Genomic DNA, 19,661 nt, shown 5'->3' with positions numbered 1-19,661 from the left:
AATCACACTAAGCCTAAAAGGTAGGCAACTCTTGCAGATCACAACTCCTTGTGATTCCCGTCCTGTTCGGCCTCCGAATCACCATGGCCTCGAGGGACTCGACCAACCATGATGCTCGGTTAAGTCAACACCTTCGTTACAAGATGAGTCTGATTTGATGATATACCCTCGAGGGACTCGACCAAGCATACCATGCCCTCAGGTCACCGGTGACATCTCTATGTCGTAAGCAAGATAGCGAATCGCGATATAGGTGAGTCTCGAGGGACTCGACCAACTCAACCTACACCGGGAATCGGTTCCTACTCATAACGATGGAAGGCCACGTGAGTCAATCTAATTGCCTCACGTTTACTGACTTAATATTATCGAGAGATGTTTCTATAATTTGGTCTCCTAATATGACATGTCACACATATACATATTTAATATATATCTACATCGCATGCAAATATATATACATATCTAGTATATGTATAAGCAATCACATCAGATGATCATGGACCACAACCTAATATGATTAGGCCCGAGCCAGTAGGCCTAATCACTCACATCAAGATCTATGTGTGCAACGGTGCATCTCCATGCCCTATGATCGTTCATCTCGTCCTCGTCGGTTCCGTCGACATCTTGATGCATCTCCATGCATCACGATCGTCCGTCTCGTGGGTCCCGCTATCGCATCCACGCTCCCGCTGCACCTCCTCATATGATTACAACTCAATCATAGGCACGCAGGCCCGACAATAAACGAGAAATATAATGGAGGTTCGCAGACCTCAATAATAATAATCACAAGTACACACATCACACGGTCCATGATCATCCGTCCACACATCATACATCTCATGTATAAATAATCATCATCATGTAGGACTATTAGATAATAATAAAAATAATAATCAACTAAACCTTTTAATTAATTAATATTTTTCTGAAATAAGGGACATGTAGGGAATTTCTCAATTCCTAAGGGTATTTTCATAATTTGGACAAAAGACAGAAACTGGAATTTCTCAAATTCTGAGGGGCAAAACTGTCTTTTGCCCAGAAAACCCTAATACCCTTTCCCCCTTTCGCTGCTGCCGCCGCCGCCACCCTGCCGGCGGCGGCCTGTGCGGCGGGGCGAGGGCATTGCCCTCGCCTGCAGGCGGCACGCCCGCTGGCGATGATGCCGCTGCGGGTGGGCGCCGCCGCCTCCGCAGGCGGTGCTGTACCGCCGGGCGGCCGCCCCTGTGGGGGGGTTTCGCCCGCGGGAGAAGCGGCGGCAGGCGCCGCTGCCCTGCGGCGCCTCTGCCCGTGGGCTGCCAGCCCCGCCAGCAGCAAGCCTGCTGCAAGCAGACCGCCGGTCGGCTGCTGCAGGCACAGCGCTTGCGCATGCGCCGGCGCTGTGCTGCCTGGGTGCGGCTGTGGCTGCCGCTGCAGGTGGCTGCAGGTATGCAGATCGAGGGCAGCAACTATTGCTGCCCTTCCTCGCATTTACGTCAACGATTTTGACGTCAATATTCTTCCTAAACACAACACACGCAGTTCAAAAATCAATCATTCGCACGAACAACCTGGCTCTGATACCACTGTTGGGAAATAATGGGGTCGACATCATATGCGCAGCGGAAGAACAAGAAAACAAAAATCCCCGATTCTCAAAATGATGTTCGTCGTCGTGCGAAGATTGGTGCGCAAAAATCCGCAAAACACAAAACTGCGTATCGAGATTGTGTTACCAAGGGAGATCGTATATCCCTGTTTCCTTACAGATCCTTAGGAGAGGGTGAAGGAGGTCAAGCGTCCTCCTCTCTAGCGGTGATCCACACAGCAGGGTTGCGACGACGCTCCTCAAAAACTCCAGGCCTGCTCTGAGGTGGATGTTAGGATCGAGAGCACTAAGAGGGGGGGGGTGAATTAGTGCAGCGGAAATCTTACAGCGATTAAAAACCAAAAGCTGCGTTCGTTCAATAAAAACTATTATGATGCAAAAGCTAATTTTCAGTTTGTATCTAAGTGAAGTTTGCGTCTAAGCGCAGATTGCGTCTAAGCGCAGTTTGCGTCTAAACACAGTTTGCGTCTAAGCGCAGTTTGCGTCTAAGCGCAGTTTGCGTCTAAACACAGTTTGCGTCTAAGCGCAGTTTTGCGTCTAAGCGCAGTTTACGTCTAAACTCAGATTTACGTCTAAACGTAATTTTACGTCTAAACGCAGATTTACGTCTAAACGCAGTTTTACGTCTAAACGCAGATTTACGTCTAAACTCAGATTTACGTCTAAACTTTGAAACTCGTTTGTATACTCGCAGAAGACAGTATGCAGTTGAAATCAAGACGTAAACGTGAACTGAGAACTGATGATTGTGAGAGGAAAGCCGATTTACGTCTAAATGCAGTTTTACGTCTGAATGTTGAAACTCGTTCGTAAAATTGTAGAGGACAGTTTGCAGTTATCAATAGGATCAAAATGTAAGTGTAAACTGCAAAGAAACTCTTTCGTAAAAGCACGGAAGACAGTTCTGCAGAATCAAACGTAAACGTAAACTGTAATGTACGAAAATACGAATTTACGTCTGAATGCAGATTCGGAAGAACAGCACTTAGAACTTGTTCGTGAAAGCACAGAGAGCAGTAGTATTGAAGGAGGTTTGCAGTAATGATAAAGTGCTCAAAGATAAATGCAAACCAGAGATTTAGAGTGGTTCGGTCAGCCTTGACCTACTCCACTTTTGGCTTCCTCCACCGACGAGGTTGCCGACGTCAACTAGCTGCCTTCCTTCAATGGGCGAAGGCCAAACTGCCCTTTTACAGTTTCTCTCCATTTGACAGGCTCAGGAGACAACCTTTACAGGCCTTTCTCTCCTCACTTTACAATTGAAAACTTGAAGAACAGAAGGAGGAGACTTAAAGGCTTTACAACACTTTTGAGCTCTTAGAATCACAGAAAAGATCAAGATTTCGGTGTAGGTCTGTATCTTTTCAGTGCTGAATGGGTGGGGTATTTATAGGCCCCAACCCAATTCAAATTTCGAGCTCAAAACGATCAAATCCCGGAATTCTGGGATCAGGCGGTTGCACCTCTTGACTGGAGAGGTGGCACCGCCTGGCAGAGCTCGAAGTCTGAGCTCAGGCGGTTGCACCTCTCGACTGGAGAGGTGGCACCGCTTGGCAGAGCTCGAAGACTGAGCTCGGACGGTTCCACCTTCTCTGTCAGGGGTGGTTGCACCTTCCTGCCAGAGCTCGAAGACCGAGCTCAGGCGGTGCATCTCCTGACCAGAGAAGTTTCTCTTCTCTGCCAGAGGTGATCGCACCTTTCTGCCAGAGGTGGTTGCACCTCTCTGCCAGAGGTGGTAGCACCACTCTGCCAGAGCTCGAAGACCGAGCTTAGGCTGTGCATCTCCTGGCCAGAGAGGTTGCAGCTCTCTGCTAGAGCTCGAAGACCGAGCTCGGTGGTTGCATCGCCTGCCAGAGCTCGGAACTTGAGCTCTAGCGGTGCTACCTCTCGACAGAGGAGGTTGCACCGCCCAGTCTCGCTTGGAGACTTACCCCTGGGCGGTTGCACCTCTTAGCTGGGGCGGTTGCACCGCCCAGTCTCGCTGGGAGACTTAGCCTGGGCGGTGGCACCTCCCTGCCTGGGCGGTTGCACCTCCCACAGCTACTTGGGTTCGAATGGGTTGAACCATTCGACCCACTTTGAGTTCTTCAAGGGCCCAATTGCCCCAGGATTAAGCTAATGGGATCACCTCCCATTTCTAACTTAATCACCGTGCTAACTACGATTAAATCTAAGACAATTTCTGCAGCTTTGCTTCGGTACGTCAATCGCTTCTTCCGGTGAGTTTCCGGCGAACTTCCGTCGATCATCCGATGAACCCTCGGTGATGCTTCTGCGGACTTCCGACAAACTCCTGGACTTTGCGACGATCCACTTGGCGAGTTCCGACGAGCTTCGCTTGGCAAGCTTCTGGACTTCTCGGATCTGTTCTCGCAGAACCTCCGACGACCGTCCGTACTTCCGTCGAACTCTCGAACTCCCAACGTGATCATGAACTTGACTCCGGCGCAACTCCTGCTGCTTGTCTATCTTTCATCGTAGTTAATCCTGCACACTTATCTCAACACATAGATTAGACAACAAATGACAATTGACTTCATCATCAAAATCCGAGATTCAACAATCTCCCCCTTTTTGATGATGACAATCAATTGATAATGGAGTTATCCTTAACTCCCCCTGTCTATATGCCATAGTTGAGATAAGTCAACCTTGAATTCAAGACTTAAGAATTCAAGTGACGTATTGATAAGTTAGATCAGTTAAACTTATCAATACTCCCATCATGATACCTATCATGATGTATCTCTTCAAGGATGATGTCACAGCTTGACATTCATCATCAAGTCTGTATGATAGTGTTTGTGACTATTCATCATGTAATTGAACATTATCATTTAAAGCTCGAAGGACTATTACATGATGCACACATATTATCATTCTAGCAAGTTTGCATTTACTTTACAAGATTGGATATCAACTCAAGACATAATGCAAACTATAGCACATGTTCATCTATCTCTTGGTGATGCAAGGATGGCATTGTGCAAACATTATTTATAGCATCACTTAAGTATCTGCAACATAGACATGATCATGATCATGGCAGTGTTTATCAATTCATCTATTTCTCCCCCTTTGTCATCAACAAAAAGCATTGTGATACAAGGAAAACCAATTTAGACGAAAGCTTATAGAGGGATTTTACATAGATTGCTTTGAAAACTTCTTTCCCTTTGTGTTATAATCCATTGTAAAGATTTTACAGGATGTAATACATACACATGAATCACTTCATCAAATCTATTTCAGAAACTCAATTTTCATGAAGGTGTACAAGAAAATCTGTTTCATAAATAAGATGCATTCGGACAAGATTTTGTTGCAGATTTTCACATATAATCATAGAAAATGGCATTCATGTGATCTGATCATTCAATATAGTCCGAAAAATAATTCTAACAAGTTTATTTATTCGGACACATGAATGCACAAGATTTCAAAACCTTTAGTTTCAGAACACAATATTCTTAGTTCGGACATATCAAAGAAAAAACGATATGATTAAAGTTCGAGATAACCTTTACCACAAGGCACATGTCAAATGTTTACCATAATAGATGTTTACGACCAGCATGTCAGAAGTAACATAAGAAGTTTACAATAACAAGTGTTCATACAAGTTCATTCATGAGGTGGAAAATTAAAGTGCCTAAACAAGGAGTCGAATTGACTATGAATCTGCTGTAGCTCTGATAGAATTTGATCTTGTCGTTGTTCAATCCGTTCTTGTCTCTGTTCGAATCGGTCCATTCGAATCCCAATTTCTTCGACGGATGTATGAGTTTGCTCAACTGGATGTGTTTCCTCAAAGGGACAGATCGGAGGAGATTGGGTACTCCTTAATACTGGTGTTTCTGGTTCTGGTTCAGGTTGAGGAGGATCAGTTCTTCTAGGCATTCTTACCCAGTTACCGTTTCTATAGTGACATCTTAGTCGGTGAAGTAGATTTTTGTTTATTATGCTGTATCGATCTACTTTCATTACTTCTTCTTCCGGTGGAATTTGAATGTCATAAGCTCTCATTATTCTAGTAATTATACCACCATATGGGAGCATCATGTCTTTCTTAGATAATTCTAACATGCTTTGTTGGATAAGATAGCCAAGACAGATGTCATGTCCCTTCATGATTAAGTACATAGTTCCTAATTCTAATTGACTCACTTCATCATGATGGTATTGTTTAGGAAGGATTATACTAGTCATGATATGATGAAGTAATTTAGTGTTCATAGGTAGTAGATGTTCACAACTTTTAGGAACAAATGTTATGTCGGGATTGTCCAAGATTGTTCCTAAGGCTTCAGCATAGGATGTTCCAATAGTTTCATCAACCCATGATCCTCTAAAGTAAAATCCTATGCTTTTCATGGGAATGCCTATCATATCACAAATGAATCTATTAGTGATTGAGATGTGTTGTCCTAAAAGATAGGTGGACATCCTTTCTTCCTCATCTATTTTTATGTTATTGTAAAACAATCGAACTAGTCTAGGATAGATGGGTTCGTTAATCTGCAAGATTGGAAGTAGATCTAGGTTTGCAAACCATTGGATAGTTTCTAAGTTTCTAAGTTCATGTATATCTACGTATTTTCCCTTATGGATGCTTCTAAGTTCGAAAGAGGGAAATTTTTCAGCATGGTTTTTCGAATCAAAGAGGGTGAAATCAAACTCTTCTACTAATCTCCTCTTTCCCTTGTCCCTTGAGGATCTTCTAGATCCCATAACTACAACAGTTTAGAGGGATAAAGATGAGCAAGAGTGAATGGAGAGCAAAACAGAATTTAAGAGGTTCTTAGAGAATACCTTGGTTGATTCTTCAAAAGAGAGAAGGATTCTTGATGTTTTGCTCCGAAATGGGAGGTATTTGGGAAGCTCAACGGGGTGAAGTGGAGATGGAGGAGGTTTGGGGGAGTAGAGAAGGGAAGGGAAGTGAGCTGGGGTCGGTTTCACAGCCGGCCCTAGTGTGGGTTTAAAGGGCAGAGCTGCTGGCGGTTGCACCTCTGGCTGGAGCGGTGCAACCTCTGGCAACCCGTGATAGCTGGAGGTGCCACCGCCAGCTGGAGAGGTGCCACCGCCTGCAGCCGGTGAGCACCTAATGTGATTTGATTAGGGAGCTTTTGTCTTGAGGAGAGTTTCAGAGCAATTAATGTTTGTTACATGAATTCGTATGAGTTTTTATTTAAGGAAGAAGCTCTTGTACGATCAAGATAGATCTTTTAACGTGCATACGTATGTTTGTTTGGTATCCCTTTTAAGATCATGACATATTTAGTTTCTACAAGAATTAATTCGTAGATGAACGGGTTTTGAAGATCAGGAGGGTATGTGAATTTGGATATCATACGTTTCTAACACGGTTGTATCGTATTTGTGATTTCACAACTTCCACTTGTTACTTAAGCGTTGCGAGTTCCTTTTTGATTCTTGGTCATTGAGAGTCAAGGAGCAGAATATTATTTCTTGCTCCGGCCTAGACTTTTAATGTTTTTATAGTAAAGGATGATCTTTAGGAACCCATTTACTTTTGGGTGCCTCATAAATAGATCTACATTTTCTATTATATTGCATAGAGTTTATCATGGTTCCTTTAGGAACCCAAATTAATTTGTTTGGACTTATTTTCTTGAATGGACAATAATGTGTCTTGTGTCCAGATTTGCAACAAAAGTTGCACTTGGTTTGGTGTTGAACATGTAAGATGGAGCCTTTTATGAAGGTGGTTGGATTTTGGTGAAGATTTCTCACAAATCCAATCCCGCTCCTTTTTGGAATGTGACCCTTGTTTGCAAGGATCATGTTTAATGACTTGCTACCAACCTCGAATTTCTTCAAGGTGTCCTTGAGTAGCAGATTTTCTTTTTGCATAGTTTCTAAATCATGACATTTGATACATGAATTTAAACTATCATGATGTTCGACTTTTAACTTATCAAACTCACAAGTGAGACTATCATGCATCTTTTTCAGCAATTTATATTTTCTACTTATACTCTTGCATTCGTCAAATAAGTCATTGAAAGCATTTAATAATTCATCGAAAGATAAATCAGCATCTATTGAATTTGTTACCTCGTCTTCGATGGCCATTAAGGCGTAATGAGCAACTTGCTCGGTGTTGGACTCCTCTTCTTCAGATGCGCTCGAATCATCCCATGTTGCTTGGAGCGCCTTCTTCTTTGTTGTTCTTTTCTTGACTTGGGGACAATCACTCTTGTAGTGTCCCGGCTTTTTGCATTCATAGCAGATTACTTGGTCCTTTTTGGGTTCAAGTTTATTTTTTGCATCATTCTTAAACTTGTTTCTTTTAAAGAACTTTTTAAACTTTCTTGTTAGAAGTGCCAAGTCATCATCACAGTCCTCATCACTTGAGTTTTCTCTCAAGTGGCATTCTGATGTTTTGAGTGCCATATCCTTCCTGTTCTTTGGAAGGATGTCTTCTTGCTCTTCATGAGCTTTACAAGTCATTTCGTAGGTCATTAGTGACCCGATTAGTTCTTCAAGAGGGAAATTTCGCAGATCTTTTGCCTCTTGAATAGCGGTGACTTTAGGATCCCAACTCTTAGGAAGGGATCTTAGTATCTTATTAACAAGCTCAAAATCCGAAAAGCTCTTTCCGAGTCCTTTTAGACCGTTGACGACATCCGTGAAACGGGTAAGCATATCGCCAATGGTTTCACTCGGTTTCATCCGAAAGAGTTCGAAAGAGTGTAACAGCAAATTGATTTTTGACTCTTTTACTCTACTTGTGCCTTCATGGGTCACTTCGAGTGTGTGCCAAATATCAAATGCAGTTTCACAAGTTGAAACACGGTTAAACTCGTTTTTATCGAGTGCACAAAATAAGGCATTCATAGCCTTTGCATTTAGAGCGAAAGCCTTCTTCTCCAAATCATTCCAATCGATCATTGGAAGAGAAGACTTTGAAAATCCATTCTCGACAAGATTCCATAATTCAAAATCCATAGAAATAAGAAAGATCCTCATTCGGGTCTTCCAGTAGGTGTAGTCCGTCCCATTAAACATGGGTGGACGTGTAATAGAATGGCCCTCTTGGTTTCCGGCGTAAGCCATCTCTCTTGGGTTTTAATCCTTTTGAGAGTTAACCGGGCTCTGATACCAATTGTTAGGATCGAGAGCACTAAGAGGGGGGGGGTGAATTAGTGCAGCGGAAATCTTACAGCGATTAAAAACCAAAAGCTGCGTTCGTTCAATAAAAACTATTATGATGCAAAAGCTAATTTTCAGTTTGTATCTAAGTGAAGTTTGCGTCTAAGCGCAGTTTGCGTCTAAACACAGTTTGCGTCTAAGCGCAGTTTGCGTCTAAACGCAGTTTGCGTCTAAGCGCAGTTTGCGTCTAAACACAGTTTGCGTCTAAGCGCAGTTTTGCGTCTAAGCGCAGTTTACGTCTAAACTCAGATTTACGTCTAAACGCAATTTTACGTCTAAACGCAGATTTACATCTAAACGCAGTTTTACGTCTAAACGCAGATTTACGTCTAAACTCAGATTTACGTCTAAACTTTGAAACTCGTTTGTATACTCGCAGAAGACAGTATGCAGTTGAAATCAAGACGTAAACGTGAACTGAGAACTGATGATTGTGAGAGGAAAGCCGATTTACGTCTAAATGCAGTTTTACGTCTGAATGTTGAAACTCGTTCGTAAAATTGTAGAGGACAGTTTGCAGTTATCAATAGGATCAAAATGTAAGTGTAAACTGCAAAGAAACTCTTTCGTAAAAGCACGGAAGACAGTTCTGCAGAATCAAACGTAAACGTAAACTGTAATGTACGAAAATACGAATTTACGTCTGAATGCAGATTCGGAAGAACAGCACTTAGAACTTGTTCGTGAAAGCGCAGAGAGCAGTAGTATTGAAGGAGGTTTGCAGTAATGATAAAGTGCTCAAAGATAAATGCAAACCAGAGATTTAGAGTGGTTCGGTCAGCCTTGACCTACTCCACTTTTGGCTTCCTCCACCGACGAGGTTGCCGACGTCAACTAGCTGCCTTCCTTCAATGGGCGAAGGCCAAACTGCCCTTTTATAGTTTCTCTCCTTTTGACAGGCTCAGGAGACAACCTTTACAGACCTTTCTCTCCTCACTTTACAACTGAAAACTTGAAGAACAGAAGGAGGAGACTTAAAGGCTTTACAACACTTTTGAGCTCTTAGAATCACAGAAAAGATCAAGATTTCGGTGTAGGTCTGTATCTTTTCAGTGCTGAATGGGTGGGGTATTTATAGGCCCCAACCCAATTCAAATTTCGAGCTCAAAACGATCAAATCCCGGAATTCCGGGATCAGGCGGTTGCACCTCTTGACTGGAGAGGTGGCACCGCCTGGCAGAGCTCGAAGTCTGAGCTCAGGCGGTTGCACCTCTCGACTGGAGAGGTGGCACCGCCTGGCAGAGCTCGAAGACTGAGCTCGGACGGTTCCACCTTCTCTGTCAGGGGTGGTTGCACCTTCCTGCCAGAGCTCGAAGACCGAGCTCAGGCGGTGCATCTCCTGACCAGAGAAGTTTCTCTTCTCTGCCAGAGGTGATCGCACCTTTCTGCCAGAGGTGGTTGCACCTCTCTGCCAGAGGTGGTAGCACCACTCTGCCAGAGCTCGAAGACCGAGCTTAGGCTGTGCATCTCCTGGCCAGAGAGGTTGCAGCTCTCTGCTAGAGCTCGAAGACCGAGCTCGGTGGTTGCATCGCCTGCCAGAGCTCGGAACTTGAGCTCTGGCGGTGCTACCTCTCGACAGAGGAGGTTGCACCACCCAGTCTCGCTTGGAGACTTACCCCTGGGCGGTTGCACCTCTTAGCTGGGGCGGTTGCACCGCCCAGTCTCGCTGGGAGACTTAGCCTGGGCGGTGGCACCTCCCTGCCTGGGCGGTTGCACCTCCCACAGCTACTTGGGTTCGAATGGGTTGAACCATTCGACCCACTTTGAGTTCTTCAGGGGCCCAATTGCCCCAGGATTAAGCTAATGGGATCACCTCCCATTTCTAACTTAATCACCGTGCTAACTACGATTAAATCTAAGACAATTTCTGCAGCTTTGCTTCGGTACGTCAATCGCTTCTTCCGGCGAGTTTCCGGCGAACTTCTGTCGATCATCCGATGAACCCTCGATGATGCTTCTGCGGACTTCCGGCAAACTCCTGGACTTTGCGACGATTCACTTGGCGAGTTCCGACGAGCTTCGCTTGGCAAGCTTCTGGACTTCTCGGATCTGTTCTCGCAGAACCTCCGACGACCGTCCGTACTTCCGTCGAACTCTCGAACTCCCAACGTGATCATGAACTTGACTCCGGCGCAACTCCTGCTGCTTGTCTATCTTTCATCATAGTTAATCCTGCACACTTATCTCAACACATAGATTAGACAACAAATGACAATTGACTTCATCATCAAAATCCGAGATTCAACAGTGGAGAGGGAGAGGAGAATAGGAAGGGCAAGCAAAGACTCTAGCCTATGAGGCTGTGAATCCCTCCTATTTATAGAGATCCCGTGTCAAACCCTAATGGGTCCTTCCCTAGTGGGTATTGGATCTGCATCCAATAAGACAAGGGCTCTATCGGATATCTCATATCCGAACCTCTACTCATCGCAATGCCTACCATATGTGTGTGACCCTCTAGGCCCAATATCGAGCTGGCCGTGAGTCATACCTGTCAGAACTCCTTCTGACTGAGTGAATTATTATCTCTATAATAATTCACTTGACTCATCGACTACGGACGTACTAGGCCACTACGCCGTAGTCCCCAGACGATACAGGGGAATCCAATCCATTGGACCTGTCTGTCCTCAGTTACCATGTACCTATAGTCCCTCATCCATCTAATATCCCAGAGACCGTATATCGAGCATGGTGCTGTCAGACCCATACGGTTTTTACTCGAGTCTCGCTCTAATCGGATTCTCCCGGAGAACTCTTTCTCTCTCAACCCGAATGACCCTGGCCAGGGATTTGTCTGAGCAAGAACACATGAGATATTCCTCTCATGATGCCGAGAGTGGATGATCCTCTGTCGACACTCAATAGCCCTCGTAAGGTCGACTACCACTCCCAATGACCAGCTGTACTAGATCTGGGAACAGCCAAACCTATAAGTCTGGTATCAAAGAGTGGAGCACTCATACAGGACATCCTTGGTGTCTCAAGTCTAAGGACCAGATACACCACTAGGACTACGGAATCATTGTCTAACAATAAGGCATCATCAACCATCCAGCATTCCGTAAGCGGATCAATCAGTGAACTCATTCTCCAATGAGCACCTGTACTGTATCCCTAGTGTCCCTACACGAGCAGCTATGAGACCAGCTGCATCCATCATATGGACGGGTATACAGCACACCAGTCTATCCGGTTATCACGATGTCCCTCTCGAGTAACCTATGACCGGGATTATTTAGGATATGTGTTTAAAGGTGAATCGATCTCATTATCGTGATCTCATCACGATCCGATTCCCATTGCACAAATCCAAGGACATCACAATATATATGCATTTATGCAATAGTTATAAAGTGATATACGCCAAAATATAATAAGCAAAAAGATTATGTATCAAGTCACACGTGCCATCACTCACGTGATTGGCTTGCTGGGCACCTATGACTAGCAATTACTCCTCGGGCTCAACCAGAGAGAGGACGAGCCCCTCTCCCACTTTGTGAACCGATTTACAACCCAAATCCATGGATTGTCGGATGCTCACCCCTCTTTCTTGATGAAGGCGTTCATGACAGGCCTGCGCCCCTCCAAGTTCTTTTGGTCGCTCGTAGAGCGACCCCCTGTCGCGGTCCCCGAGATGCTCCAACGTGCCAGTCAGTTCATCGCCGCGGAGACTTGGATGTCTGGAAGGCGGGAGGAACACAAAAAGGTCAAGACAGAACCGCCCCGACAGCAACAACCCGCCGCCTCCCGGCGAAAGTTGGACAGACCCGACCCGAGGCCTCCTCTTCCCGCCTTGAATTCGTCCCGGACTGAAATATTTCTACACGAAAAGGGGAAGGGACTGCTCAAGGACCCTCGCCCGATGAGGAACCCGCCGGAGCTCGTGGACCGATCAAGATATTGTCGATTTCATCGGCAGCACGGGCACAACACTGAGCAATGCTACGAGCTGAAGAGGCAAATCGAGGAGCTTATCCTCAGAGGTCACCTTGGCCGGTACCTCCGGCCGAACAAAGAGCAGTCGCCTCGCCCAGAAGGTCCCGTCGAGCAGCACATCGATGTGATAGCCGGGGGCCCCGCATCAGGGGGAGGTTCCATGTCGGGCAGGAAGGCGTATGCCCGAGCCGCGCCTGACGAAGCCTCGGGGCACGAGCCGGAGCCCGAGATCACCTTCCCAACCGGAGCTACTGAGCGACCCGACCACGACGACGCTTTGGTAATATCAGCCAGGGTAGCCAACGCACAGATGAGGAGGATCATGGTTGACACGGGGAGCTCGGCCGACGTACTCTACTTCGACGCCTTTCAAAAGCTGGGCTTGGTCAGGGAGAATCTGAGCCCGATGTGCTCGGCGCTCACCGGTTTCACGGGAGATTCAATATCACCCCTGGGGGCCATTACTTTGCCCCTGACTTTGGGGACCCCACCGAAGTCAAAGACTGTGATGGCCACTTTTCTGGTGGTTGACCTTCCTACCGCCTACAATGCCATACTCGGTCGGCCGACCCTCAACAAGGTTAGAGCGGTCGTCTCGACCTACTACCAGACCATTAAATTCCCAACTCACGCTGGAGTCGGGGAAGCTACGGGAAGCCCCCGAGAATCCAGGCGGTGCTACCTTACCGCCGTATCATTGGGCAAGAGAGCCAGGACCAAATCGCCCCTGGAAGATCCGCGGGAAAAGAAGAAATTGACTCCCCATCCCGAGCCGACGGGGTCCACCGTTGACATTCCTTTGCAAGAAGCTCGGTCGGACCAGACCGTGAAGATCGGATCGGAACTACCAGAGCGGGAACGAGAGCAGCTCGTCGGTCTCCTACGGGAAAATGCCGACGTCTTCGCATGGTCCCCATCGGACATGACGGGCGTCGACCCTGAGGTCGCAGAGCACCATCTCAACATCCCACCTGACGCCCGCCCGGTGAAACAAAAGGCCCGGCGCCAGGCCCCTGATCGACAACGTGCGATACAAGAGGAGGTGGACCGGCTCCTGGCCGCGGGCTTCATAGAAGAAGCCAAATATCCTCAGTGGCTGTCCAATGTAGTCCTCATGAAGAAACACAATGGAAGCTGGAGGATGTGTGTTGACTACACCAGTCTCAACGATGCATGCCCTAAAGACTGCTACCCCCTCCCAAAGATCGACCAGCTGGTCGACGCAACAGCCGGTCACGTGCGACTCTCTTTCATGGATGCCTACTCAGGGTATAACCAGATCAGGATGGCACCCGGCGACAGAGAGCACACAGCCTTCCTCACCGATCGAGGCGTGTACTTCTACAAAGTCATGCCGTTCGGGTTAAAAAATGCCGGGGCCACATACCAGAGGACGGTAAACAAGATGTTCGCCCATCAAATCGGAAGGAACATGGAAGTCTACGTGGACGACATGATCGTGAAGAGCCAGGAGGCCGGAGCACACCTCGCCGACCTAGCCGAGGCCTTCTCCACGCTACGCAAGTTCGGCATGCGGCTCAACCCCGCGAAGTGCGCCTTCGGCGTCCCCTCCGGGAAGTTCCTTGGATTCATTGTGCACGAGAGAGGAATCGATGCCAACCCGGAGAAGGTTCAAGCGATAATCAATATGCAGTCTCCCCGGATGGTCAAAGACCTACAGCGACTTAACGGGAGACTTGTCGCCCTGTCTCGCTTCCTCGCCCGATTGGGCGATCGCTGCCTCCCGTTCTTCAAAGCGCTCAAAAGCCCGAAGAACTTCCAGTGGACATCAGAATGCGAGGAGGCTTTCAAACAAATGAAACAGCACTTGGCCAGCCTTCCCCGGCTCGCCTCCGTCTCTCCGGGCGAGAGGCTGGGCCTCTACTTGGCGGCTTCCCAGCATGCGGTCAGCTTTGTCCTGGTCAAGGAAAGCTCCGGCCAACAACTCCCGATCTACTACGTCAGCCACGTCCTGAGTGGACCTGAGGAGCGTTACCCGCCGATAGAGAAGCTCGCGCTCGCCCTAGTGCTCTCAGCTCGGAAGTTGCGCCCCTACTTCCAAGAACACCCGGTGGAGGTCGTCACCGACCAACCCCTTCAACAGGTCTTAACGAAATTTGATGTTGCAGGACGGCTCCTCAAATGGGCGGTGGAGCTCGGCGAACATGACATAAGATCTCAAGCGGGCCCCCGAAGCTTGGACCCTACACGTCGACGGCTCGGCCAACTCAAAGGGCGCAGGCACAGGGCTGGTCCTCCTCGCCCCTGACGGACGCTCGTTCGAGCGATCCCTTCGCTTCGGGTTCAAAGCCACCAACAACGAGGCGGAGTACGAGGCACTCTTAGCGGGACTAAGGCTGGCCCTCGAAATGCAGGTGGCCGTGATACGCGTCCTCATCGACTCACAACTTGTGGCCGAGCAGCTCAATGGCGGATACAGAGCTCGGGACGCGACCATGGCGAAATACCTGGCACGGGTAAGGGACCTGACCCCCAAAGTTTCGCTACTTTACCTTATCCAATGTTCCGAGGAAGAAAAACGAACGAGCCGACGTCCTAGCTAAGCTGGTGTCAAAACCGACCTCCAAGGCACGGCCAGAGGTTGAGGAGCTCCCTGCTCGCGCCATTGAAGTGGCGACTACGGCCTCAGGCAACGCCCCGATCACGTGGGTGCAGGAGCTACTACGCTTCAAGCGGGACGGAACCCTTCCCCTCGATGAAGCCGCGGCTCGGCGCCTGCGTCGCACACACGTATGGTACACCGAGGAGAGCGGCCGACTTTACAAACGGTCCTTCACCTATCCCCTCCTGCGATGCTTGGAGCCTGACGAAGCCCAGGCGGTCCTAGCCGAAACCCACGAAAGGGTTTGCGGCGAGCACATCGGCGGGCGAACCTTGGCGCACAAAATACTTCGCCAAGGCTACTACTAGCCGACCATGTGCCGGGACGCGAAAACTTACGTACAGCGGTGCAGCTCGTGCCAACAGCACGCCCGCACTCCCCGACAACTCGCGGTCCCGCTCAGCCCCATCGACTGCGCATGGCCATTTGCGCAGTGGGGTTTGGACCTCCTCGGACCTTTCCCACCGGCTTTTGGACAGCGGAAGTACATAATTATAGGAGTGGACTACTTCAGAAAGTGGGTTGAGGCCGAGCCGCTGGCGACGATCACGGAACATCAAATGGAGAAGTTCGTGTGGAAGAACCTGGTAACTCGGTTCGGGTTGCCCAAGGCCATTATCACGGACAACGGACCTCAGTTCGCCGGCAGAAGGTTCCAGGAATTCTGCGCCAATCATGGCATTCAACTGAGGTTCAGCTCCGTGGCTCAACCCCAGACGAATGGGCTGGCAGAGGTAACCAACCGATCCATCTTGGACGGACTCAAAAGAAGAGTGTCCGCAGCCCGGTCGGCCTGGATAGACGAGCTCCCCAGCGTACTATGGTCACTGCGCACCACTCCTAAGGCCGCGACCAGAGAATCCCCGTACAGTTTGACGTTCGGGACCGAAGCCGTCTTGCCACCCGAGATGGCTGTCGCCACCCTTCGGACAAAGAGCTATGACGAGGAAGTCTCGAACGAAGGACTTTGTGCCAGCCTCGACGTGCTCGAGGAGCGACGCGCTGACGCGCACCTGAAAGCCCTCTCTTACCAGAGAGCCGTTGCGAGGGTCTACAATAAAAAGGTATGACCCCGACCAATCAAGTTAGGCGATCTAGTCCTACGAAGGGTCGAGGTTAGCGACCCGACCCGAGCAAGGGGAAAGCTGGCCCCCAAGTGGGAGGGACCTTATCGGGTCATCAAGGTAGTCCGACCGGGTGCTTACCACCTCACGTCGATGGACGGTTCTCCTTTGCCGAGAACCTGGAACGTCGGAAACCTTAAGAAGTTTTTCGTCTGAAACGAAGAAACCTTTTCCGTTTAAAGAAGAAGAACTCTCTCCCGAAGGAAGAAGCTTTTGCCTAGGAAACGAAGAAGGGAACAATAAAGCGGATGGAGAAAAGTCTTTCCTTTTATTGAAGACAGCAAACCAAAATACAGGACCTGACTTACAAAACCCGACCAACAAAAACAAATTCAAAAACCCTTTATTTTTGGGGGACCTCTAGGCGATCGTCGAAGGGGACTTCCTCGGGCATATCCTGTTGAATCTCGAATTTTGATGATGAAGTCAATTGTCATTTGTTGTTTAATCTGTGTGTTGAGATAAGTGTGCAGGATTAACTACGATGAAAGATAGACAAGCAGCAGGAGTTGCTCCAGAGTCAAGATCATGTTCACGTTGGGAGTTCGAGAGTTCGACGGAAGTTCGGACGGTCGTCGGAGGTTCTGCGAGAACAGATCCGAGAAGTCCGGAAGCTTGCCAAGCGAAGCTCGTTGGAACTTGCCAAGTGGATCGTCGCAAAGTCCAGGAGTTTGCCGGAAGTCCGCAGAAGCATCACCGAGGGTTCATCGGATGATCGACGGAAGTTCGCCGGAAACTCGCCGGAAGAAGCGATTGACGTACCAAAGCAAAGCTGCAGAAATTGTCTTAAATTTAATCGTAGTTAGCACGGTGATTAAGTTAGAAATGGGAGGTGATCCCATTAGCTTAATCCTGGGGCAATTGGGCCCCTGAAGAACTCATGTTGGGTCGAATGGTTCAACCCATTCGGACCCAAGAAGCTGTGGGAGGTGCAACCGCCCAGGCAGGGAGGTAGCACCGCCCAGGCTAAGTCTCCCAGCGAGACTGGGCGGTGCAACCGCTCCAGCCAAGAGGTGCAACCGCCCAGGGCTTAGTCTCCAAACGAGACTGGGCGGTGCAACCGCTCCAGCCAAGAGGTGCAACCGCCCAGGACTTAGTCTCCAAACGAGACTGGGCGGTGCAACCTCCTCTGTCAAGAGGTAGCACCGCCAGAGCTCAAGTTTCGAGCTCTGCCAGGTGATGCAATCACCGAGCTCGGTCTTCGAGCTCTGGAAGAGAGGTGCAACCTCTCTGGCCAGGAGATGCACCGCCTGAGCTCGGTCTTCGAGCTCTGGCAGAGAGGTGCAACCACCTATGGCAGAGAGGTGCAACCACCTCTGGCAGAGAGGTGAAACCTCTCTGATCAGGAGATGCACCGCCTGAGCTCGGTCTTCGAGCTCTAGCAGAGAGGTGCAACCACCCCTGACAGAGAAGGTGCATCCGCCTGGGCTCAGTCTTCGAGCTCTGCCAGGCGGTGCAACCTCTCCAGTCAAGAGGTGCAACCGCTTGAGCTCAGACTTCGAGCTCTGCCAGGCGGTGCAACCTCTCCAGTCAAGAGGTGCAACCGCCTGATCCCGGAATTCCGGGATTTGATCGGTTTGAGCTCGAAGTTTGAACTGGGTTGGGGCCTATAAATACCCCACCCATTCAGCACAGAAAGCATACAGATCCACTACGAATTCTTGATCTTTTCTGTGATTCTAAGAGCTCAAACTTGTGTAAAGTCCAAAAGTTCTCCTCTTTCTGTTCTTCAAGTCTTGAGTTGTAAAGAGAGGAGAGAAAGGATCTGTAAGGGTTGTCTCCTGAGCCCGTCAAAAGGAGTGAAACTGTAAAAGGGCAGTTGGCCTTCGCCCATTGAAGGAAGGCAGCTAGTTGACGTCGGTGACCTCGTCGGTAGAGGAAGCCAAAAGTGGAGTAGGTCAAGACTGACCGAACCACTCTAAATCTCTGGTTTGCGTTTATTTTTGAGTTCCTTATCATTGCTGCAAACCTCCTACATAACTACTGCTCTCTGCGCCTTTACGAACAAGTTCTAAGTGCTGATCTTTTCGAATCTGCATTCAGACGTAAATCTCTGTTTTTCGTACGATCAATTTACATTTACGTTTTGATTCTGCAAAACTGTCTTCTGCGCTTTTACGAACGAGTTTCTAAAATCAGATCTCTTTGAAACTGTGTTTAAACGTAAAACTGTGTTTTAGACGTAAAACTACTTTTAGACGCAAACTGCGTTAAACGTAAAACTGCGTTTAGACGCAAACTGCGTTTAGACGTAAAACTGCGTTTAGACGTAAAACTGCGTTTAGACGTAAACTGTGTAAAACTGTGTTTTAGATGTAAAACTACTTTTAAACGCAAACTGCGTTTAGACGTAAAACTGCGTTTAGACGTAAACTGAGTTTAGACGCAAAACTGCGTTTAGACGTAAAACTACGTTTAGACACAAAACTGCGTTTATACGCAAACTGTATTTAGACGCAAACTGAGTTTAAACGTAAACTGTGTTTAGACGTAAACTGCGCTTGATCTTAAGTAATCTTAGAATCAGCTTTTACATCGAAATCGTTTTTATCGAACAAATGCAGCTTTCGTTTTTAATCACAGAAAGATATCCGCTGCACTAATTCACCCCCCCCCCCCTCTTAGTGCTCTCGATCCTAACATATCCACCCCCCGGTCCTCGGGGTGAGGGGTAAAAGGGTCCTCCTCCACCTCGAGACCCGGGTGACGAGCACAGAAACGGGACGTAGCGATACGGTATCCATATTCAAAGGATACCCGCCTCGTCCGCGTCAGCCCGAGCTCGAACCCCTCCGACCTCTTGTAGGCCTCGAGGAGCTCCTTGTCCCTCGCGGGTCGGAGACGGGCCTCCTCCGCCAGCGCCTCCGAGGCCGTCTTCGCCTCAACCTTCGCTTCCTCCAGCTTTTTGCTGAGGGCGCTTGCCTCCGTCTTCACCAGGCGGAGCTCAGTCCGCTCCACCCTTATTGTCTTCTGGAGTCCCTCATTCGCCTTCTTAGAGGCCTCGAGCCCCGACCGGAGGCACGCCGCCTCCGCCTCCAGGTCCAACGCACGCTGCTCGGCAGCCACCACGGCCTCCGGACCAGCTCCGGCTCGAACCTCTTCAACCTGGCAGGACGAGTTCAGCGTTGCGGCTGGCCAGGCCCCCGATGACCCGGCCGGCGTCGCGCACCCTGTCCATCAGGGCCACCGCGTAGTGGAG

The 19,661-nt window shown here is 48.6% G+C and overlaps 1 protein-coding gene across 1 annotated transcript; it reads left to right on the top strand.

Moving 5' to 3' along the window:
- Positions 1 to 12,344: 12,344 nt before the first annotated feature.
- On the top strand, positions 12,345 to 15,646 carry LOC135666262 (uncharacterized). The gene is made up of 4 exons (XM_065177829.1): positions 12,345 to 13,820; positions 13,920 to 14,819; positions 14,950 to 15,192; positions 15,251 to 15,646. The coding sequence occupies exons 1-4, from the start codon at positions 12,345 to 12,347 to the stop codon at positions 15,644 to 15,646; spliced, it is 3,015 nt and encodes a 1,004-aa protein (XP_065033901.1).
- Positions 15,647 to 19,661: the final 4,015 nt, after the last annotated feature.

Source organism: Musa acuminata, unplaced genomic scaffold (assembly GCF_036884655.1).
Source record: "Musa acuminata AAA Group cultivar baxijiao unplaced genomic scaffold, Cavendish_Baxijiao_AAA HiC_scaffold_1077, whole genome shotgun sequence".
In the NCBI taxonomy this organism is placed as follows: domain Eukaryota; kingdom Viridiplantae; phylum Streptophyta; class Magnoliopsida; order Zingiberales; family Musaceae; genus Musa; species Musa acuminata.
Note: the sequence above shows the minus strand (reverse complement) of the source record. Positions and strands in the feature narration are given on the sequence as shown.